Here is a 24,747-nt window from a genome sequence, read left to right on the forward strand (position 1 = left end):
TTATATACACGGGTAGGATAAGTAAGTAAATATATATATGTATATAAATATTAGTATCAGTCAAATTAACTCAAACAATGCATTTAAAGGAAAGTATATACAAAGATAAGATTTCAATTAAAAAATTTTAAATAAATAATAACTGTAATAATAATAATAAGATAACAAAATGGCAAACTAGATATCAGTAGTACTTAAATTCGTCACTGATATTGTTGGTAGCAGTGGAGTTTTAGCCGAAATTAATTTGGTCAATGCATTTATAGAATTTCTTAATACTAGCCTTAAAAGAAGAGTAACTAGGCTTAGACTTTAACTGACTAGGTAGGCAATTCCAAACAACACTAGCGCGATGAGTGAAAGAATTGTGCAGGGCTTTGGATTTGGGACATTTAAGAGCAAATCTTAAGTTATCTCTTAAATTGTATGAAGTCTGGTGCTTTGTAAATAAACTGTTTATGTTATCAGGAGCTAGGTTATGAAAGGCCTGGTATGCAATACAGGCAAGTCTTCTCTTATACATGTAATGTATAGACGTCCATTTTGCTATGCTAAGAACTTCATGTTTTGAGATATATAGTGCTGATCATGTGAATCAGTCTGGCAGCACGGATGTGCGAATCCTCGAGGTCGGCCAACAAGTTGGAAGATCCCCACAAAGATATCCAATAAGTTACGCTTGGCAGAATACATTTGAAGTAAATAGAATCCAGAGTGGATCGGTTGAAGGTCCTCATCTGTTTAAGCTTAGAAATCTTTGCATTGAAGTTTGAGTTCACCATTTTAATATGAGGAGACCAGTTAAGCTTGTTGTCAAGTTTGACTCCTAAGCAAGATGAGCTGAAAACCCAGTTGATTGGTTTATCGTCTATAGTGATTTGTCTAATTGGGCCGATGAATGGTATTTTTGAGATAAACATGACTTCAGACTTGGCTGGATGGATGAACATGGAGTTTAGTTTGGACCAGGTAAGTAGTTGATGCAAGAGAATTTGAATTTGGGTTGAAATAGAGTCGATAGAGTTTCCAATGATGTAGGCAGTAGAGTCATCGGCAAACATTTCTATCTTTGAGTCAACAGACAAAGGTAGGTCATTTGTAAAGATGCTGAAAAGTCTGGGGCCCAATAAGGAGCCTTGGGGTACGCCAAAAGTTACTCTCATTTTCTCAGAATTTGTACCATTAATAGTCACAAACTGGTGGCGGTTATTCAAGTAATTAACAATCCAGTCAAGTGAGTCCCCACATAGACCAGAGGCTTGAAGTTTATCAGGTAAAAATTTGATGAGACACACAGTCAAATGCCTTTTGAAAGTCGATAAAGATTACACCAACTGATTTTCCTTCATCTAAGGCAAGCCTCCATTTTTCTGTCATGCTGAGAAGCAGCAACTCAGAGGACCTACCCTTCCTGAAGCCCCATTGGGAGGTGGTAACTAGTTTATGTTGGTTCAGAAAAGAGTCAAGTTGAAAGCAGGCAATACTTTCCAAAAACTTACTTGGTATATTTAGAAGTGAAATTGGACGATAATTTCCACAATCGTGAGTATTACCTTTTTTGTGGATACAGTGGACTTGTACTGTCTTCCATTGCGATGGGAAATTGCAATCATCAAAGCTCTTCTTTGCAATGTTAAGAAAGTTATCAATGAAGGCATCACTAATAGCTAGAACAAAGCGCAGGGTACATATCACTCCAGTTCATCACCAATTGCACTGATTGCCCATCAACCAGCGAATAATGTTTTAAGTACTAGTCTTACTCACTGCTTTTAAAGTTATCAACGGTCATGGGCCATCATATCCAAGTACTTTACTAGAGAATTATACTCCCAACAACGCTTTATGTTCAGCGTCTAAAAGGCTTTTGAGAGTACCTATTGTAAGTCTTTTACTTCCACGTAAGGTGACGGAGCTTTCTCTGTCGCTGCGCCCAAGCTTTGGAACATTCTTCCTTAAACTATTATGAACGCTGAACCTATTAGTCAGTTCGAATTCAAATCTTTACTAAAAACATACCTAATCAAAGAGGACTCGATTGAATTACACGAGATATGAACGTTCTGTCAACTGTTACATTATCAATGACAATTTTATATATGTATTTATTATACGTCAAGTTACTTGACCAGTTCCATCAGCGCTGCCTCCGAAAAATCCTGAACATCAAATGGTTCGACAGAATCTCCAACGAGCGGGTCCTGCAACAAACCAAGATGCCAAGCATAGACTCCTTGCTGACAAAGGCACAGCTCAGATGGACAGGACACCATGCGCATGGAGGACACCAGGTTGCCTAAACAGATATTTTACAGTGAGCTAAGTGAGGGCCAATGGCCAAGAGGCAGACCCCGTCTACGTTACAAGGACACCCTGAAAAGGTCACTTAAGAAATGCAACATATCAGTGGACCAGTGGGAGAACATGGCCAACGATCGATCTGCTTGTTTGTGCATGGCCACTCACAAGGCTATGGAATCATTGGAACACGAGAGAAGAAGCAGGCAGGTGGCAAAGAGAGCGGCAAGGAAGGCCAGAGCAGATCACACACAGCATTCTATCGTTTGCCCCGACTTGTGGCCGCTTGTGCGCCTCCCAATTCGGCATCAGATCCCATAGGCGCACACACCTACGCTAGGATGGACTTCATCGAGTACGATAGTCGACCATATATATATTTATTGCATAGAGTTATATTATATTTATTTACCAACTATTTTATTATATTCTATTAATATTATTTATCTTATACTTTTTAATAGTATTATATGACCGTAAATGGTCAATTCATATTTAACTTACTCATTGTAAACGCATCGAGGCGTGCAACTGAGATGCGTGCTAAGAACGCTAATCAAATTCAATTTAATATTTTTACCATTTTTGCATAATCAACAGTCATTTTCGTACATTAAGGATTTTTTTATATGAGCCTTTTAAGAAGAACCGACCGCATTCCATTCACTCTCACGTTTCACCCTCACAACCACTCAGTTAAATCCATCATTCTTAAAAACTTTAAATTACTTCAAAACGATCCTGACAAGCACTACCTTTTCGTAGCCTCCGCTCATTTCATTCAAACGCGACAAAAACATAGGCAATTTTTTGATCAGAAGTTCTTTTCAGACTAATGACCAACCAGGCACTTTTAAATGCGCTCGTGCACGATGCAAAACGTGTCTTTTCATTGACAACACTGATAAAATATCGGGACCTAAACGATCCATTAAGATCACCGATCACTTCACGTGCACCTCCGCCAATGTAATCTATTGCATAACTTGCACTTATTGCAAAAAGATATACATCGGCGAAACAGGCAGAAGACTAGGTGACCGATTCCGAGAACACCTTCGAGACGTGGAAAGGAATGACAAGGACACCACGAAACCAGTCGCTAGACATTTAGATTTACCTAATCATTCTAAGCAACATATAGCAATCTGCGGTCTTTCCTTGCGCTTAGGTAGCACGGAAAGCCGTAAAAATCTTGAACAAAAGCTCATCTTTCAAACCGGCAGTCTTAATCCCACAGGCATCAACGAACGCTTTTCATTCCACTAATTTATTCATGTTTTTCTCGTTGCCATGTTCCTACCAACAACGTAGCTCCATTTTCTGCCTTTAAAAGCACACACAACCCACAATTCCTCTATTCGCTCCGACGAAGGGCTAACGCTCGAAACGTCAGCTTTTGTAATCGTTACGGTGGCCAATTTACCACTTCAACTTTGTTGATATATCCAAATTATTTCGTTACTCCCACCGACGCAGCCCCAAACAGTTTCTTTCGAAACTATCAGCCTTTATTCATTTATATTTTAAGAAGAACGTTTCATGTGGAAAGTTAAGCTAAATGTATTACGTTTTCACTCAAATCAGTGTTATCATGTTCGCATTAATAGCAATTAAGATAATGACGTGTTAGTCAGCTATGTTTGACGCTTTGACTTTCATCAACCGACGTTTTTACTTTGTAAAGCTCGAGATATCATGATTAGGGTGAGTTTGAGCTAAGGGAGAGTAAAGTTAGCTGAGGAGAAGTAGATTGATGTGTTTACCGTCTCGTACGGCACAACACCTCAACTTAACCACAAGTCATGAGAGCAACTTTGAGTTCCAAATGAAAACTTGCTTAATTTGCCGAAGGCGTTTCCGTTTTTGACTAAGTGAATTCTGCTTAATCACCTTGTTGTTTTGCAGGCGCAAAGGTGCAAATTTTTTAAATGCACGTGCTGAGCTATTGTTCTGCCCATTGGATGTTTTGTTTTGCAACGTTCTCGTTGCCATAGCCGTTGTGGTTTGCTTATCAAGGTCCCTATTGTGGGTGTCAAAGTCAAAAAATAGAATCAGTGATAGAGACAACAAAAAAATTAAAATTTTCATTTCGTTAGATAAGAATATCCCTCTCAAAGCTGTGACCATCGCGGTAGAAGGGGGGGGGGGGGTGTAGAAAGTTTTTCAGAGGGAATAAAATGGTTTTCAGGGAAACGAAGAGGGAAAAGTCGTTAGCAACATAGTTTAAAGGGGCGTACTGTAGAAAATTGAAAACCAATGAAGAGGAAACATGCTTGAGAGAAGTTTACATAGTCTTATGTATTGATCAGGCTAACTTTATACCAATTCTTCCGACCACCCCTTCCGTCCTCCTAGACGTTGAGTAGTGGCCGTTCCTTAATTGTCCCTCGCGCTGTATTACAATCCAGAATTTGGTTCCATAATTTCATTGCCACGAGTTCGTTATGATGTATAGATATCCATGATTGAGCAGGCGCTTCGTATGTCTAAAACGTGTAGCAATTGCATATTAAGTCATGCAGTGATTTCATAATAAAAACAGAATAAGATTTAATATAATTAGAAAAATGATCATTACACCGGAATTATGACTTCCCATCTCTAAGGGAGTTGGTTTTACCCGTAAAAAGTGGCTTAAAACTAAAATTGGAGGCTCTTTATTGCTTACATCAATCGGTGACAACAAACATGGCACTGCTAGACTCCGAGCGATATTTCCATCTGCGTGCACTCGCTTTTCTTCTTCCTTCATGTATGGTCTCAGGTGGAGAACAACCAATGACAACTTAAAAAATTTTGAAGTTAACGCTAGCAAGCCTTAATCGATCGGATAAAATCAGAAAAAAAAATCACTTCAATTGACTTCTAGGGTATAATCAGGGTTAAAAGAAACCCTACAACATCCAGATTCTACAAGTATAGTAGCAGTGGTTGTTGTGAACTTCAACTGAGTTCCACGTTAAATCGCGTTTCTTGTGCTTAATTATAAGTTTTAGACGCTCAAATTCTATGCGTGTCAAGGTCTGTGATGTGGACTTATCATATCAGTCAAAGAATGTGTGTTCAGTTTCTGTGCCTTACAAAACAATCAGGAGCTCTTACTGGATGATTTATATCTATTACGATACAAAATTGTCAAAAACCATCACTCCTCTTTGTAAGAACGCCCATAAACTCCTCAATCTCCGAGGTAAATCGTTTTCTAAGATGGTATTTACATGCAAATTTTTACGATATAAAAAATTAAGATCTCACTATCGACTCTTCTACCCTAAGATGTCGAAATGCCGGAATCTGGAATGCAGAATATGAAATCGGAATCCGGAATCTCGTTAACAAATTTTGGCTGGAACTTAAAGCACCGTCAGTTGCAAAGATGGTGTCGTTCGACGCCATCTGTTAAAAAAAAACTCTCGCGTTTTTTGTCAATCCATAACTCGTATTAGATGAAACTAAGTTGCATTTTGGCCGCAAAGAATCACTCAGTAAAACAGAATTTTTAAATTCAGTACAGCTATTCTTAATTCAGGTTCTTGTATTCCACTTTTAGGAAATATTGGCAAATTTTTATATCAGGATAGGAATAAAGTCCCTTCTAGAGGGAAAAAGGCTCAAATTTATATTAAGGAGTCTCGACTAAACAGCAAAGTAAGAAAAAAGGAAGTTGAACACAAAAAATTTGGCCATCATATTTTCCTTCTCTGCAATTTTAAATTGGAAAAATTGCAAAATATTTCCCTTCAAGAAATGTAGAACAAGAGGCTGGAGTCCTCAACAACGATTTCGAATCACAAATCTTTAAAAGAAAATTCATTTTATCGAAAAATTTGATGACTGAATGCTCTAAAAAGACCTGAGAAAACTATCCAAAGAAGACTTTTCAACAAAGGAATAAAGAGACCCTTATTAAAATTTAACGTTAGATTAGCTTCAACTTAGTGCCGAGTCGTCCTTCGAATAACTGGACCCCGGTCTATCTGATGATATTGATGTTGACCGATTGAGAAAACCTTCTCTCATAAAGAATTTTGTCAAGCCTTATCAGAGTATATTCTCTAAGAGTAGATCTTATTATGATGTGAACATTTTCACAGCTTCATTAGATCGTTTACAGCATTTTGCATGAATGTTCTTGATACAGATGCTTATTGTTTTACATTTTACTTGACATTTGTACAGCTCTAATCTTTTACAGTCGATCAGAACTTAACTGTCTGAGTTCTGTTTTAACATAAGGCTCATTGACAACGTTCACTGATGACACCTTTAACACAGCATAGTTTACTATAGTACCAGATAATTCTTCAAAATAAAAGATTTGCATTGTATGGCTTAATGGCGGAATTATTCTATCAAATAGCAAATGCACTGATTTATTCATTCCACACACGTGGTGAAATGACCGATTCAACCTTCCGATCGGTCGAGTTCTTTTGCTCTAACTACATGTATAAGATCAGGTTAAAATTTCCTTTAACAAAGAGCATTTACCCATATTATTACCTCACCCCACGTAGATGAAAAATTATACCTACCCATCCCTCCCTAATAATACAAAATAAAAACACTGTGCCGAAAGATGGTCCAAAAAAAAAATGCTCAAAAATGATCAAATAGTCCAAGGGTGCAATGGTCCACTCCATATTTTACCCTACGCCTGTCTAGAACATTCTTATGTTGTTACGTGCCATTAACTTCTAGAGTTGCTGGTCATTTAGGTATTGTTTATTTTATGCATATTGTTATTTCTATTTTTTCGCTGTGACTAGTTTCTGGTTTGTTATGTAATAGATTAATACTGGCATTTTCACAGACGCGAACGTGAGAAATTATAATATAAGTTTAACTTCAACGATGCAAGAACTTGTGCATAACTAAGCTTGTCGTTTTTTTACCATTGATCCTGCGTGCTGTTTCGGTCACATCTTCGAACTCGTAACTCAACACAAAGATGAACAGCCGTTGAATTGTAAAATTTTGAAAATCGGACGTTTCAAAGGTTGAAGTCAGTATCTTCTTTCTGCATTCGAGATCAAGAAAGGAGAGATTGTGTCATACTGCGTAGAAACAGATTTCAAAGATCAAACTTAGGTAAGTAGTCGTGCATTGAATAGCGGATGTTGTAATGGTTCAGTAAATTCAATGTCATATTTACACTAAGTCTATTTTGTATGCTGTTTTATTTGTATGAATCACCTAATTTGGAGAGCAATTTGGAAGAGATAAGAATAAAAAATTAACTGTAATCTCACTGTGAGAGGACACAACTCGTGGTCTACGAAACATTCACCTTCAGGGAGTGCACTAAATTGATTCTTTCCACGATATACATCACGTCGCAGAGTAAAGAAAGGAGCCAAGTTTAGACGGTTAATTAGATGCACTTTATCATCTTATAATATTGGAGGAAAAAAACTAACACTGAGCAAGAAAATGAAGATATAAAGCTTGTCTGAAATAATGCTTAGGAGGGTTTTCTCTTAATTAGTAAAGGAATGGCATTCCATTGAATTTGCACTTACCAAGGAGATATCATTATGTAACTGACTAATATTGTCAATTTCATTCAGTTCAACTTTCTGCGGTTTTGGGGATTAACCTGTGATGTCACATTCAACAACAAAAAATTCCAGAAGTGACAATTTTTTATATCAGAGGTAAAAAATTGTATCAGTGACCAAATACAAAGTAGAACATATTCGTTAATTGTGTATGAAATAACAAAGTTTTTTATTCTCACTGTTAAGTTTATAAAATTTTCTCGGGAACTAATTTCCCACCGTTTTCTGGTCCAAATTTACGCTTAGGTTCCAAAATGCCACTTGCAACTGATTACAAATCATAAATTTAAGACTTCCTGTCTTAGAGGGGGGTTACCCAGAAAAGTAGTTAAACTTGTGATCAAGGCTCTATCCTGTTCAGATGAATGGGTAAATTAAAAGCCAACATGACAGTGTTACATTCCGTGCTATATTTCCTTCTGGCATTTTTCTATTTTCTTCTTCCGAGAAGTGTGGCCTCAGGTGAGAACTACAAAAATTCCTTTGACTAGTTTGCATTTTGCGCTTGCTGACATCAAAGATCGGACGTGACCGTGATTTCGAGACGCAAAAGGAAAGTTTGCGCAACACAAAACAAGAAACTGGATAGAATCAGAAAAAAAACTCGCCTTAAATTGATTTACAACGTTCGGAAGCACGCCTTACAACATTCAGATTCTACAAGTATAGCAGCAATGTTTACAGCTTCCCTCAAAACTCTGCTATATAACAGTTTGTTGTTCGAATTTTTATCGCGTTGCAGGTCAAATTGCCTTTGTATGCTTTAGTTTTAGACGCTCAAATTATCTTTGTGTCAAGGTGATACGATAGATAACAACTGCTACAACGGTTTTCAAAAACCCTAGCTGTTTGTCGAAACTTGTACAGAGCTGTTATCTCTTAAATCAGTGAAAAACACTTGATATCAATACATTATCTAAGTCAGATTTCAATAATGTGAGTTCGACTTCGGAGCCTTTGTGGAATGGTCAGGAGCAGTTTTTGTTCATCCATCTATAAGAATATAAAACCGTCATAAACATAGAGCTTTCACAAACATCTTTACGGTCTGGGTCGAATCTTTTCCTACGTTGGAATTTACACCTAATTAAAAATGGCAAAAAAATGGAAAAGGCAAATTAGAATTAATTATTATGTAGGAAAAGCATTATATGCATTACCCTATACATTTCCTTTTCAATTCTTAGAATCGCGTAAATCTCTAAACAAAATCTAACATTCTCAAGAGGTTTGAAAAAATATTTAGTGGAAATTCAATGAAAATAGTTCGCCTGACGGGCATATATGACCAGAGGGTAGTTTTTAATGCTATGCAACTCCAAATTGGCTTTTTCCTGTTTTGGTTGTAATCTTTTATATTTTCTATGACGGTGTAATTTGGGTGTATACATGAGTGCAACTTTTAAGCACTTCCACGATAACTGACTTTAAGATTTGCCATTTTACTCCTATGTCTCGTAATGTCGAAAATCCAGAATCTGGATTGTAGAGTCTAAACCCAAAGTTTCGAATGAGGTATCTGGAATCCCGTTTAAAAATTAAGAAATCAGGTTTTTTTCGAATTGAATATGGATAATTTATCTTTTGTGGGAGAAGGTACTCACCGTGGTTGAAAATGGCGGGATCTGACGTTTATTTCTGCCCTCTTACTGAATTTCATTAACCGGATGCCCTCACTTACCGTAGGTACAATGTTACAAAAATTTTTTTTATGCTCTCTTTGTCTGAAGCTAACTGCGGTAGTCTTCGTAACGACACTGGAATAATTCAAAGCGGCACACCTGACGAGACCGGCACGAAGACCACCGACAGCACAAGATTAAAAGGGTGTGCAGAAACAAGTGTCACCAGCTCATATATAGAGATTAATCTACACACGCTTCATACCATCTGCGCTGTGTCCGCTCACGAAATTTTTCCAGCAAACAAGCCTGTGAAGAACTATACAATACGAATATCCACAAATGGATCAACTTGGGAAGACTACAAGGAAAACGGAAAAGTTAAGGTGACAACTCTATGTTAGCCTGACTCAAAATCGTGAGGCAAATGTTTCTTTCGTTGATAACTCTAGGTACATTGGTTTATTTTTCTTGAAACGCCAAACGTAAAATTAAACAATTACGACTGTTCTTCTTTAATAATCGAATAAATAAATTTTAAGGTTTTTTTTCAATGATTGAGACCTGTAAACACTGATATTCTGTTTTTGAGCACGTCCACCTTGTCACAGCCTTCTTTGAGCTAACAAATTACATAAGCAAAGATGGGTGTATAAGATATGGGGAGGGGGGGACTCTACCTAGGTGTATCTATTCATTTTGAGGTCTCATCATTGCATAAGTCAGTAAATGAAATATTTTCTATTAATTGGGGCTTTTCAAACCTTTCAGATCTTCCAAGGATATAATGAGAAGACCTTAAGGAGGAAGCATGATCTTAAAGCCACAGTCACAGCAAGGTATCTACGATTCCTGCCCGCAGGATACCAAGGCGATGTGTGTATGACAACGGAGATTTTTGGAAAGGAGAAAATAGCAGGTGACTAGTTTACTGATGATCTGAAAAAAAAATTTTCATTTAAGCAAAATCAGATTAAAACAACATTTATTTACCTGAAAGGAAAGTTCTCTCTCTGTAGCATACCCTCGCATTAATTTTCATACTTTCGATGATGATCAAATTGATAGACTTAGGATCAATTTCACATTGACTACTTTGATTGCAGCATCAACAACTAGCAGTACTAAAAGGAACGGAAAAACAAAAGCGAACACCAAAAATATTTTGTAGTCACAACGCGTGACTACAAAGTATTTTGTAGTCACGCGTAATGCCCTAGTCTAAATCCAGTCTTCCAATTTATGATACTCTCAACTATAGTGCATCATTATGCGTTTTTTCACTGCTGCCTATATTCTATCAATCTTTTGAGTCAAAAACCTTGAGTACTGCAGGAACAGTAAATGGAAATTACAATGAATATTTCAGTGTGGAGCTAAGTCATTGCTGGAGCGACCTAAGCTATGCCAAGATAGCCTTATCATAGTCTCTGCTCCAAAACTGAATAATTTCTATACTAAAGGAAAATTATTTATCTCTGGAAAGAACTACATTTGTAAAACTCGAACTAAATGTCACATTAATAGGACCTGATATGAAATCTGAAACAACACATTATTATTACAAATTTTGCCATTGCTATAGATCGTCTTTCAACAGCGTCACTAAGAAGCAATATTAAAAAAAAAGCAAGAAAAAAAGTAAGAACCAAAAGTCATGGCCGGAGCGACCTAAGCTATGCCCAGATAGCCTTATCATAGCCTCAGCTCCAAAACTGAATAATTTCTGAGATAGAATAAATATATGAAAATCATATATTTTGAACTGCGGTATTTGATACGTATGATGGACGATCCTCGCAGTAGATAGCGCTATTTGAGCAATAGCGAAATTCAGACCTGAAAAAAATCAGGCCTGTACGGGACTCGAACCACTGACCTCTGCGATACTAGTGCAGCGCTCTAACCAATTGAGCTAACAAGCCAACTGAGAGCAGGCCGTTAAGTTGATTCGTAATGAACCCGTGAAAGTGATAAATGAGATAGAATAAATATATGAAAATCATATATTTTGAACTGCGGTATTTGATACGTATGATGGACGATCCTCGCAGTAGATAGCGCTATTTGAGCAATAGCGAAATTCAGACCTGATTTTTTTCAGGTCTGAATTTCGCTATTGCTCAAATAGCGCTATCTACTGCGAGGATCGTCCATCATATGAATAATTTCTATACTAAAGGAAAATTATTTATCTCTGGAAAGAACTACATTTGTAAAACTCGAAATAAATGTCACATTAATAGGACCTGATATGAAATCTGAAACAACACATTATTATTACAAATTTTGCCATTGCTATAGATCGTCTTTCAGCAGCATCACTGAGCAGCAAAATTAAAACAAATTAAGAACCAAAAGTTCCTCTGTATTAAACAGAAAAGAGCGTAATTGAAGTAAATGCCCGAATGGCCTAGTCTGATTCTAGTGTTTCAAAAGAGAATGAGTTTCTCAGTCGAGGAAAAGAAGAGTGTTTGAAACACGTGATTTTATGTTGTCAGTAGAAATGACCACATCACTAATTCATATTACCCAAGCTTAATGCTGGTACATTTTTATGGACTATTCCATTGCTACCTTTCAAGTCAATCCTGCAGTGACATCGCTTTTTTCTTTCAACTTTCAACATTAACAACAAACCTATTAAAGTAACCGTGAGAGTGGATGCAAGTGACTACCACGGATACCCCTACGATACCCTTGGGATATTCTATTAGCAGGGAGGGAAGAGGATAACTGAAGTAAATTTCCTTATTAGCTTGGTCTATGTCAGGTATTCCAGGGAACAGTATAACTTTGCTACAGAACGTTCAGGTCGACTGGGTAACCCAAGAGTTTAGTTTTTGACTCATTACCCTTTTTTTTTTTAAATACTCTGGCAAAATTGGTCAACCTAGTCACAAAAGAAAATTGATACTGATCAATTTCACAGTGAAAGCCAGCTCATCTACCACTAGTAGAGCATCCACCACTGAAAGAACCAATACGCCTTCTGCGACTGAAGCTGTGACAACCGAGGACAGTGGTAAGATTAAAAACCAAAGTGCATGAAATATATGTTTTGAAAATACCTATTGGGAGGTACTGTTGGCGATGTAACCTTGGGAGAGTTGGAATCTCTTTACAGTGAGGAAATCGCTGTAGCGACCTAGCTATAGCCCACGTCTAGAAATTTGTTGGCACAGGAAAGAAAATTATTGGCTGGGTTTGCCATTGCCAGTAATTGTCTCTTTCAATCGCCAGCATTACAGCAAGCCGTATTTAAGGTACAGTGAAAGTAGAAAAAAAGCAACTACCACAGAATCCCCATGGAAACCGCAGGGATATCTTATAAGTAGGGAGGGAAGAGGATACCTAAAGTAAACTTAGCGATTGGCTTTAGTAATGTCAGGTATTCCAGGGAACAGAGTAACTTTGTGCTGCCCTTTCAGGTGGACATGGCCGACATCCTTTTTTTCTTTTCAATACATTTTGGAAAAATTGGTCAACTCAGTAGAAAATAAAAAAATTGATATTGATCAATTTCACAGTGATTACAGCCACTCGTGGGGTATCCACTACCGCAGAAACCCCTACGTCTTCTGCTGCTGAAACTGTTGCGGCGACCAACGACTCTGGTAGGATTAGAGCACAAATGTTCATGAAATATATGTTTTAAACCTCTACCTTTTGGGAGATACTGTAGACAAAGTAAAAATAGCAACATAGGAGACCTGGAATCTCATCGGTTGAAAGGAGATTGCTGCAGCTACCTAGCTACAGCCCATACCTAGAAATTTGTGGACACGGGAAAGAAAAAAATTTAGCTTCACTTTGCCATTGACGCTGTTTCTTTCAATCTTTAAAACAAGCCATACTAAGGGTACAGTAAAAGTAGAAAAAGCGACTACCACGGATAGCCTTTATTTATATAATACCATAATGACAGTTGGAGAAATAAACTTCCCGATTGGCTTGATTAGTGTCAGGTACCCCAAGGAACAGAATGACTCTGATACTGCACTTTCAGGCTGACATTGGTTATCCTAAAGCCATTTGATTCATTTGTATTTTTTTAATCTACTTGGGTCAAGTTGGATAATAATAAAATTGCGATTGATCAATTTCACAGGGATTGAAGTAACATATACCCCTAGTAGAGCATCCACCCCTGCAGGAACCAATACGTCTGCTGCTGATGAAACTACGACAACCGAAGACAATGGTAGGCTTAGAGCACAACTTGTTATGTTATATACTATTAGGTTTTAAAACTAGCACTCTACTCCTTAGAAGGTAATGTAGACAATGTAAAAATAACAAAAGAGGAGCTATGGAATCTCTTTAGCAGAAAGGCAAAGAGGAGCTCTTGAATCCCTTCAGCAGAAAGAAGATTACTGCAGCTACCCAAATATATATAGAACAAAGTTTTGCTAAGGCATTAAAACGGATTCCTGTTATGTTATAGGGAAACAAAATCTCTATCTCCTTATTCTCATTGCTCTGTCCGTTATTGTTTTGGTGTTGTTCGTTATTATTGGGGGACTCATTTGGCAGTTACGGAAAGGTGTGAGAAGGAATGAAGACTATATTACAGACCATGACATCCCTGTCCCACCTGTTGTACGACAAGAGTCAGAGCCTATTCATTATATGGAACTTCGGCCTCCTGAAGTCCAGTCACCTGAACCATCTGCTTATGCGTCATTACAAAGAAGATACTCGACTCCTTATTATTGCAATGTAGGATTTGTAAGGGAAAAAACAGGGAATGATAATGATAGAATTTATGAAAATGTTGAGGCAGGTGGTATCGGCGTCTGAAATTGAAGTCTCATATCACATCAAATTTTGCAGCACCAATTAAAAGATCCTACAATCAGATTGCTTCGTGGAATGGTTGAATCTCACTAGTCAGTTCATTTGTCCCTTTAACCAAGGAGGAAACGTTATTTCGATATAAGTGGTTAAAATATATCTTAAATCGAATAAAAAATCCAGAGAACTTGATAATGAAGTCGATGTAAATAAGCTCTGGGCCTAGTTGTTCGAAGGCCGATTAGCGATAACATAATAATGATAAAAATAATAATAATAATAATTACAAATATCTTTAGCCAGGAGGCAACCTCACCCTCAGGTGGTTTTCAGGCTGGTCCTGAGTAGAAATTATAATATATAGAAGCTAAAAAATTGTTAAATCTAAGAAAAGTTAAAAATAAAATTACAATAGAATCCTAAGATAAAATGTAAAATTCAGTAACCAAATTAGAGAACATAGTTTATATGAGCTTCATAAATAAATCAAGGCTATTTGCACTTCGTGTAGACACATGGTTAAAGTTTAGTCCAGGTTGCTTTACTTGTTTATTCAAGAGCCTTTTTACGACAGGTGTCCCTCTTCTTCTCAGAGCATCCAATCATCAAATTGTAGAAAAGAAAAACTAAACTGAATTTTCTTGTAAGCCTTCAGATCTGAAACCAAATTTCACATTAACAGTGTGTTATCTTAACCCAGCTTTAATTGCAACTATTCAAACGTGTGTGACTTTTAATTTCCCTTTCTTGCGTTACACTTGATTTGAAATTTAAGTCGTCGATCATCATGTGATTTGTTTGAAAAACTTTCTCAGTTCTCGTTTTTCAGTATATATTATATCAGCGTTCGCTTTCATTACGTCGAGTTTCAGTCTATATCATCAGGAATGGCCATCTACCCGTTCACATCGCTAGGAGGATATAACTCTAAGTTGTCAGTCTATCTATTTCATTCTATTTATCAATTTCCTTAGAACTATTGTAATTATTGTAATTTAAGCCTATAAGTCGAATCCTCATCGTCGCCTCACCTCATTTGAGAACGTGGAGTAAATTTTCCCTTTAAATCATCTCTTGGTTGAAGTCTGTGTGACCCTGGTGTTTATTTTAATCTCTCACCCAACCATTGTTAAGTACTGATTCGTAGACGTACTTGTTTGTACGAAAACATATCTTCAAGCCAATTTACAGTAAGTCCTAAGTCGGTTTGTATTGCGGAAACTATGCCTTAAGTCTCGAGTGCAATGGTTCGTGAACAAAAGTTTTTTTCTCAAAACGGACCCATTTGCCTAGGAAACAACATATCCTAAATGATCTATCTGGTCAATCTGTCCCGTGATATAATGACCTTGAGAGGGAGGAAATTTTCTTCTATAAAGAATTTTGTCAAACCCTCGTAAAGTATATCGTCTTAGACTAGGTTCTTATTATGATGTAACATTTTCAGCGCATAAATCAGTTTGATATGTTTTTCATGCACAAACTTGTTACGCATGTTTATACCTTTTAGCCTCGTTGTACTTGATATTTTCACAGCTACAATTTGTTACTTCACTGTTTGAGCTCTGTTGTGATAAAGTTCACTAGTCAATCAACTTATGGTGGCTTCCACGCTTGCAGGACCCGATTTCCAACAAATAAGTTCAAAAAGATGTTTAAAATATAAGAAATCGCTTAACATGCAAGCCGATGTATAGTTGAATCTTTTTAGTTATCTACAATAATGATATTCTTTGCCATGCAACTTTACTTACAATACTACTGAGGAGTGAAAATATTGAAGGGCCGCAGCCAGGATCGGATGGAACATAGTTAAAATTAAAAAACCATCTCTGGCTAAAATTATTAAAAACTACGAGCTTTCGACTGCCCGAACTGCAGTCTTCGACGGGTAAAATAAATGATAAGAAAGCGATGAGAGAATTTAAATAAAGACATCAGCTGCGAAATAATTATTTCTCTCATCGCTTTCTTATCATTCATTTTACCCGTCGAAGATTGCAGTTCGGGCAGTCCAAAGCTCGTAGTTTTTAATCATTTTAGCCAGAGATCGTTTTTAAATTTCAGCTATTAGGAGTGGCAGTATTAATATTATTACCAATACACAATTTGTTTTAAGGAACAGAATAGCCTGAGAAAAGCAGCCGTCCTTTCGCTCCCTTGCTAAAAGGAAACGAAGGCAGTGAAACGACGGCTACTTTTCTCAGGCTAGGAACATAACACCTAGCGTCTAGTACGATCCGATTGGTCAATTCAGTTTCCAAGCGAATGCTTTATCAGGTTAGAGAGCCCGCATTTGTTATATCTTTGTTAGAAAATCAATAGAACGCATCTTTTTTTTTCCGACTCGATAACGTGATAAAGCCACTTGGGATTTTGGAAGAACACTAGGAAAGCCTATAAATTACTCGCCTTCGGCTCCTGATTTATAACCTTATAATAAATGCGGGCTCTATGACCTGATAAAGCATCCACTTGCAAACTGAATTTACCAATCAGACGATGCGTACTATGTTCATTTAGGTCACCATGAAAGTACAAGATGGTAATCCTTGTTTAGAAGGGTGCTGATGAGAAAACATTTTCCTTTAAAATCTTACTTTATTTAGTTTTCACACCACAACCGTTTTGTATAACTACGAAGGGGTGCACCCCCGTGATACTGCAACCGCATATTCTCGGTTTGATGAGTTTACACGGTTTTATTTCTTTGGTATGGGGCTCTGACAGCGGACAGGAGCTCTGCTGCGACAAACTCCCGTCCTAACATGTTATACAGCGGGGGTGCGAATGTTTTACAGTTTGAATCCACGGTAGACGTCTGTCTTTCAAAAAGAAAGTTTCTGAATGGAAAAATTCTACTCCCAGGTGAAATTTGAAATTCGCATGTCTTAATCCTTCAACCCCTAAGAGTGACTAACATCTAATTTCTCCTAACAATATCAGCCCTGAATCACACATTAAGGTCAGGAGAATAAAGGAAATGATCATCAACTAAAGAAGCTCTTAATTGTTAAACAAATTCTCCTTGTCAGCACCTTAGGAAAAGTATAGGGAACAGTGTGGAGAATATGCATACTGATGTTACGGTGTAAAGGGTTAAACCGGCTCACTTGATGTTAAGTGGAAACGATGTACTGCATTATTACCTTGATTGGAACTCAAGCATTTCGCAATAAAGAATCGATTGTTATCAAAACAGTTTACTGATGATAGCCTCCAATAACACACATGACGTAAGTATTAACTCAACAAATCCAGCCCTGCATTTGTTAATGTTTCAACAGCAATTCTTGTTTTCTCTGTAATCGTCTACGCATTGTGCTTTTCTCTGTAGACGCGTTTCAGGTCTATGCAAATAAGTCGAGCTGAAAATAAAGAAAAATAAGAAGAGACGCACTTCATTCCCTTAAGGTAGGAGTTCAATTTTTTTTCCTTTCAGTTTCATGGACACTTAAGGTTGTCTAGTGGATGACTCGTTCGAAATGTAACTGAAGTATGTTTGGCCTACTGTCCACGCTAATATGAATAAATTGTCTAGCAAAAACGAAACCTTAAAAGACCGCTCTCAAAACCGAATGGATTTTAAAACACTGCTCGAATGATTCAGTCTGAACGGAGACTATCAATACCGGAACTTTACGAAAGCGCTCACGTCTCGAGTCAAGGTGATTATCAAGCTTTAGTGGGTCTTCAAGAGCTATTGTCGTGGGTGATCGATGTAATTTGGAAGAAAAAATATTTCTCTTTTTATCTCAGTAAAGATGTGTCGCTCTAGAAAATTATGTTAACATTAATTTATTAACTGCATTTTTGCTTGGGAGTGCGATCAGAAACATAGCATGATTTCTGAAAATTTTGTTGAATCAGATATCGTCACGAATCAGCAAGGGTTGCAGTCTTAAATCCACTTCCACAAGCGTCACATATTTGACCCGGAAACCGTGCGTGTTGCGGTCAATATTCCGAGGTGTTCCCTGTTTCTCAGATGAACTAACCACGGCAACATGTCGGAGCTACAATTGAAGCTAATCATCGGGGTAGCTTTCTTCGCTCTTCTTCTTCCTTTGGCTTCAGGTAAGCATATGAAATACATCAGTGAAATGTTTAAGTTTACTTAGAACGTGTTACCGGATGTTACGTGTTATTTGGCCGTAAGGGTAAACTTGGCACATCACGTAACACGCAAAGTCAAGCCAAAATTGAGCTTTTATATTGAATTATTTTGGATTTATATAAGTTAAAGAAAAAAAACGGCTTTGTGATCTTAATACATTCGAGGGTTTCTTCATACAAACAACTGTTGTAGAACGACGCGATAATTTATTTTGTAACCGTTTGCCAGCGCTTATGATTCTCTCCTCCCGTTTCGTTTCAATCAAGGTTTTAACTCAGTAAAACTCTACACTTTCGTCTGACAGTGTTTCGCCTATTGAATTACGCTCTTTCTATTTTCTATTTATTCGATCTCTGGTACGATAAATCCAAATCGACGAATAAGCTTACACAATCGTTACAGCTAAAGCCGAAGGATAAAAATGCGTGGTCTCTGAAGAAAATGAAAAACTTCTGGTGGAACATTCTGTATGAGAAGTAAGTTTTTTTCTTCTAAAAAAAGTTCAGTAGCTTCATATTTGTGTTTAATTTGTGCATATCATCGTGTGTAACAACAAGAAAGTTTCAGTTTCGAATATAAACACTGCAAAGTCCTAATATTTTCAAGGGTGGTATTGCTATGTAAATCTAACCGTGTTTTGTATCCCTTAATTGCCCTTCTTTGCGGCTATTCATAGCGAAAGGTTACTACAAGTGACCTTAATGTTGGACGTAGTGAAACTCAAACGGAAATCTCTACGCGGAGACATCACGAAAATTACATAGCCATAACCAGCGAATTAAAAGAGAAAGAAATGTAAAAAGTGAAACTTTTGAAGATAATCGACAGTAAATTATATTTCATTTGAATATTATCGTGACTTCAAACACTTTTGTTTACGTCATTTGTGTTCAGTGACACGTGACTAATCGCCAAACTTTGTCGTAGAACCGCAGTGGGCGTACAAACTTTATGCCTTGAAGCTTTACTTATTAAATCAAAACTGAAATTCTGAAAGTATTTCAAATCCATGGAATTTAGTCGAGGATTCTTGGAAGCCCTTATGTGGTAGCACTCGTATTTATGTCTGAAAAAGCTTGTCACATATATCACGGAAAGTTGTTTTCGCATTATGATATTGTTCGTGAAATGCCGAACTTACTCGAAATTAAAATGACCATTTTGTTTTTATTTATATCTGAATTCGTTCATCTTGACACTAAATTAGGAAAATAGTGCATCTAGAAAGAACTTTGCTTAGTCCTAAAAAAAAATTGTTATCTTTCGGGAAGAATTATTTGATGGTCGGTCACTATAAAGATCTTTGGAGAAAAATAACGATATTGTCCTACAATGATTGTGTATCTAATATGCACATGGTAACAGCATAGTTAGTAGAGGGGACTATGGTAACAGTGATAAAAATAAATCAAATTAAGTAAGCATACTTGTTTCTAACAAACGAAATTCAAAAGAACAATCATGAACTCGGAATAGGTTTCCACCAAAGAAAACTCTGGTTTCAGTTGTAGGTCGAGTGTGCAGAAAAATTAACAGAGATAGTTTTAGTTACTTTTGAGTCTATCTTTTTGCAGTTACGATCAAACCACTAATCAGTGTCCGTCAGTATGTTGGTATTTCAGCGGAGAAGTAATATAGCCTAAGTCCTTTTGGCTCAAGCCACTGAGAGATCTCTGGCTTGGAAATTTGAGTTTTCGCAGAAACGCGTGTTTCGGCTCTTAATTATTTACGTGTAAAATTATTTTACTAGGTAATCAGCTTGCAGGAAAATACTGCCTCGGAGTGAGTCGAGTGTTCCGTGGCTCTTGGGAAAAACTATGGGAAAAAGGAAATAAAGCACGCGGAAAAGATTAACAGGAGACCAATATCTCCTTTTCAAACAAAACATTTTCAGGTTTCCTGTCAAACGCAATGAATCTTGTCTTTAATTACCGCCTTCATACAAACATCTTACATCAGAACTCCGCTAACTCCAACCCGGTCAATTCGAACTCCCTGATTACTGTAGAACAAGATCCGATTTTCGTTGAATTTGACCCCATTTTCCCAGTCATTTATCCTTAGCTAACTCGAACTCGGTTAGCTAGAACTCCCAGTTAACTCGAACTAATTTTACTCACCCAAAACTCAAATTTACCCTAATAACTCAACTTTAACTAAAAACGTAGTTCGATAAACACAAAGTCTCAGAAAATAGCTGTTTGACACTTACCCTTCTTTAATCGCGATTGATACGAAAATGATATTTTATGAAATAGTAATGCCTTTAGCTTAACTTTCCAAATAAAATGTTCTCATCGAAAAAAGTTTTCTTAAAACAACCTAAATGTACTAAATTGACTGATGATTGTGCAAGAATAGTAAAAACATGAATCCTATTAATATTAACAAGATAAATGAAATTATTATCATGGTAAAGTTAAGATATAACTCGCGTTGTCATTGGTTGAAAGGGCGTGCTCTATCAGCATATGGAGCTGAGCTAAAGCTGTCACACCATCTGCCAATTTGAACAAAGTCTAACTTTTCCTCGAAAGTGGAAACAAAGGTTTACAAACATGCCAAGCGCCATTATTTGCATTATTATAACGTGTGCAGAGACGAAAATCCTCTAGGAGTCTTTAGAGGTTGTCACACCCAGTTAATAAGTAAATTCACGTACGGAATGCGTTGAGCGAGAGGCCACAACAGCCGCAACAGCCGTAACAGCCGCAACAGCTGCAGCAGCCGCAACAGCCGCAGCTGCCGAGTTTTAGGGCGCTGTCATCCCGAGCAATCTTCTTTTTCCTGTGAATTCGACTGTCCTTCACTCATAAAACACACGCCTCGAACAGTTTCTTTTATAATAATAATAATAATAATAATAGTAATAATAATTTAATATTTATATTGCGCAAATTAACATGTGGATATGATCAAATGCGCATCACAACACTTTTCGGGGGACTTTGGCCGGACTGCATCAGCAGTTTACAATCGAAGGAAACTTATTTGAAGATGCCCCCTCACCCCAATTCCCAGTAAACAGGCCAGCCCACATCACAGTAATCTCGTGAGTGGGTTCTTTAACGTCCCCTGCCTAACCAAATTAACTAATTACTAGATCCAGGAGACGGGACCTACTGTTAATTCGTCCTTATCCGAGAAGACTAGAATGTCTATCCATTTCTTGACTGATATTATAGAAAGGTAGCGCATTCTCCTCAGTTATTTTAAGACCTTGAGTGTTGGTCCGGCCGGGGCTCGAACCATCGACCTCGACCTCCTGCACAACAGTGCAGCGCTATAACCAATTGATGAGCAAATTATGAGCAAATTATGAGTAAATTAAAATTTCGACCGGATTTCAATGAACATTTCACGTTAAGATTCGGCATTAAGACTCAAATACTTGTGGCATAAAGCGTGTTAAATTCGGCTCGCCTAACTATTTCAGTTTGCAAATTATGAACTTTGTTGGGTTTTTTGTAAACTTTGATAGTTTAACATTCTTGGCAGTTTCAGTCTTGTTCAACCAATCAGATTACTTGAACCATTCTAACGAGGATTCTGATTGGCGTATTGTAGCTATTCTCTTAGGGTATTATATATGTTGACGATACTTCTGCTCGCTTTAGGAATTTGTCTTGCACAAAAATAGTTTTTACGAAACAAATGGAAGAGCCTTGAATGTGCTCTGTTCTGTTGTTAAGCACTTAAGAAGCGGCTGGAGTACACGAGAAGTGGGGAGAAACATTTGACTGTCTTGTATTTTTCCCTACACTTCTTTCGTGCTCTAGCTGCATCCTGCGTACTTAACAAAAGAACAGAGCATAGTCGATGCTTCTTCATTTTTTAATTAAATACCATGCCTGATAAATTTGCGTAAAATTGAACCTTTTCTGGAGATTTGCTGCAAAAATACGAAGGTGAAGAAAGAGAAAATTAGTGTTTCCGTTCACTTAGTATATTTTTAGTGAAATAATCTTCTGTTAAAGCACAGGCTTACCATCTTAAATATCCGTGGTTTCGGGTTTCTATGGTAACGGGTCCTGTGGCATTCACATGGCCATTATATATGTAGTTCAAATATATTGCCTCTAGAATCTTTCGCTAATTAGTCAGTCTTCAAAAAAAATCAGCTTCGAATAAAGCTTAATAGTTCATTACTTGTTTGGAAGTGTTTTTTTTTCTGCCAGAAAGCCTCAAAATTGCTCGTTTCTGGCTTTCAAAGTTCGGCGGTTAATTCGGCTCGCTCTCCATAGTTTAAAAACGCGACAAGGCAGGCAGCTTCGGCATCCAGATCGCACACCACCTCGTACTCGAGACAAAAATGTTTTACCTTCTAGGTCTTGTTTTCCCACCGAAACTCAACAGGCCACAGAAGGATTATCCAGCTGTTACGGTGACTCGGTTTTGAATCATTCCATTCAACGGTTTACGAGAAAACGGAACGCTAAGTCGTAGATTTGGAGCTCTTCAATCAAGGGATCCGGACATTAGGGGTCATAAAAGGAATTCCAAACAGGCGTTTCGGTTATCGTAACTAGTACTCAATTGGTTTTCCTGAGAATGTTTACAAAAACTTTCTTGATTTTTATTGGTCGATCTTGGCGACGACATCCGCCGGAAGTACAAAGCAGCGCCTTTGGGGTCCCGACAGGGATTACAATTTTGTACAATTGTCATATTTTTGTACCTCGGGTAGGGTGGCTGGGTACGAAATTCCATAACCGAAACGCATGTTTGGAACACAGGGGCCCATATAATAGACAGATTTAGCAAGAGGACGGGAACGTCATTTCAGAACGGGAGAGCGCGCGGAATAGTCTGGACACGACACCATTCGACTTCCGGTGTTGGCGTTGCCGTTCTCCCAAACAAGTTTAGGACGTCACTTTGCTGGTTTTCCCGTCGCGATCAGAACGTTTCAGATTTCCGTCAATTGTGCACTTGTAAATCGATCCAAACGAGATAATACTGTTTGGAAGTATTTCAATACTCATGTTCAGGATAATTGGGTCCCCTTCTTTGTTTTAATCGGTGTATTTTTGAAAACTTGTCGCGTCAATATGCTGGTTCCTGAAAGGAAATTGGGACACAATCGTTGGCGAACGATCCAAGATTTCAGGACTCATTTTGCTTTTGAATGAGCAAGGCTTTAGACAATAAAAGGGCTTTTCTTTAATACATTTCTTTAATTAAGCCTATGTGGAAACTCTAAGAATGGGATGTATGCTGTTGAATTTTAACGTAAATCGATTCATCAATTACCATGCTGCATGTTGAAGTTTGGAGCAGTCAATAAAATGAACAATCACGAAGCTCACATACCGTAAAATTTTTTTATATACTTGTTTTCGTTGTCTTTGTCGTTTTTACCGATCATAAATGAATGCTTTGTGGATTGAAGTCAGAGATAAACAATTTGAGAATTTACTCGGGTTTGCACTTTTTTATGTCTTAAACTCTTTTAATGAGCGCCGATGAAAACAAGAAAGTTGGGCTCACGCAACAAAAGAAAATGACAATCAATCCTATTTCGACACGACTTTCTAAATCAAGTAATTTAATTCAGTCTTGAACAACTTCGTCGAAAAAAGAAGAAACAACACAAAACAAACAAAAAACCGGAACCAAGTCAAGCCTAACCATTTCATGAGTGAATTGCATTAATTCTTTCAGCGTTAAACAAGAACTCGCATTAACTTTGTCGTTGCGTCGCTTGGGTTCTATATGGTTTCGCCATAACCCTGTTCAAAATGCTTTGTACCTCTAAGTATTCAATGTTCAAAAGAGATTTACCGTCATCAATGAATAGAAATTTTCAGTAAACAAGGGGAAAAACGATGATGATTTCCAAACTATACTTTGTAAAATTGCGAAGAAAGATGAGCAGTGCTAAAATCTAATGGCATGGCACAAAACGAAAAGACAGCAACACAAATCGCAAAAAAAATATCTAATGGGCTCTAAAATTCGATACAGGAATCAACAGACACGAGTCTTACCTGGAATGGTTCAATTAGAGAGTTTAATCGCCCATCTAACTTTCCGTAACTATAATTATCCTCTGTTTGCGCTTGTTGCATCACTCTCAAAGAGGATAGTTTCGTTGTCCTTAAAGCTGTTTGTGAAAGCGAAAATTTTTGTTGGCGATCTTTGAAAAGCCGAGTTTAGGCTATTGAAAAACAGATGTTGCCATGGCGCCTCGTTGCAGCAATTTTCGACCATCATCACGCCAAGATCACAGAGTGGAATGACCAACTCCTCAGCAGAGACAAACTGCGAGTGTACGCTGATGACATAGCTGACAAAGGGGCAGCACTGTCCAACTGCTTTGGATTTGTCGATGGCACAGTGCGGCCTA

The 24,747-nt window shown here is 37.5% G+C and overlaps 2 protein-coding genes across 2 annotated transcripts in view; both read left to right on the top strand.

Annotated features, from left to right (window-relative positions):
• Positions 1–7,982: 7,982 nt before the first annotated feature.
• On the top strand, positions 7,983–15,876 carry LOC111344826 (uncharacterized). Its single transcript, XM_022952084.2, has 7 exons — positions 7,983–8,324; positions 9,593–9,870; positions 10,256–10,403; positions 12,417–12,509; positions 13,015–13,101; positions 13,596–13,688; positions 13,932–15,876. Exons 1-7 carry the CDS (start codon positions 8,228–8,230, stop codon positions 14,285–14,287), a joined length of 1,152 nt encoding a protein of 383 aa, XP_022807819.2. The 5' UTR covers positions 7,983–8,227; the 3' UTR covers positions 14,288–15,876.
• Positions 15,877–18,151: 2,275 nt separating this feature from the next.
• The window catches only part of LOC111347227 (receptor-type tyrosine-protein phosphatase S), a 45,349-nt gene continuing 38,753 nt past the window's right edge, over positions 18,152–24,747 (top strand). The window contains exon 1 of the mRNA XM_088737368.1: positions 18,152–18,358. Coding sequence (XP_088593494.1) covers positions 18,289–18,358 — 70 coding nt within the window. The 5' untranslated portion in view covers positions 18,152–18,288. The remainder of the gene's footprint in view (positions 18,359–24,747) is intronic.

The sequence above is a fragment of the Stylophora pistillata genome, chromosome 11 (assembly GCF_964205215.1).
Source record: "Stylophora pistillata chromosome 11, jaStyPist1.2, whole genome shotgun sequence".
NCBI classification, from domain to species: domain Eukaryota; kingdom Metazoa; phylum Cnidaria; class Anthozoa; order Scleractinia; family Pocilloporidae; genus Stylophora; species Stylophora pistillata.

Coding starts and splice junctions, on each gene's coding strand:
- LOC111344826 (XM_022952084.2), top strand. CDS start 8,228: ATGGGTAAATTAAAAGCCAACATGACAGTGTTACATTCCGTGCTATAT. Junction 13,102..13,595: donor TGCGGCGACCAACGACTCTG/GTAGGATTAGAG, acceptor TCAATTTCACAG/GGATTGAAGTAACATATACC. Junction 13,689..13,931: donor TACGACAACCGAAGACAATG/GTAGGCTTAGAG, acceptor GTTATGTTATAG/GGAAACAAAATCTCTATCTC.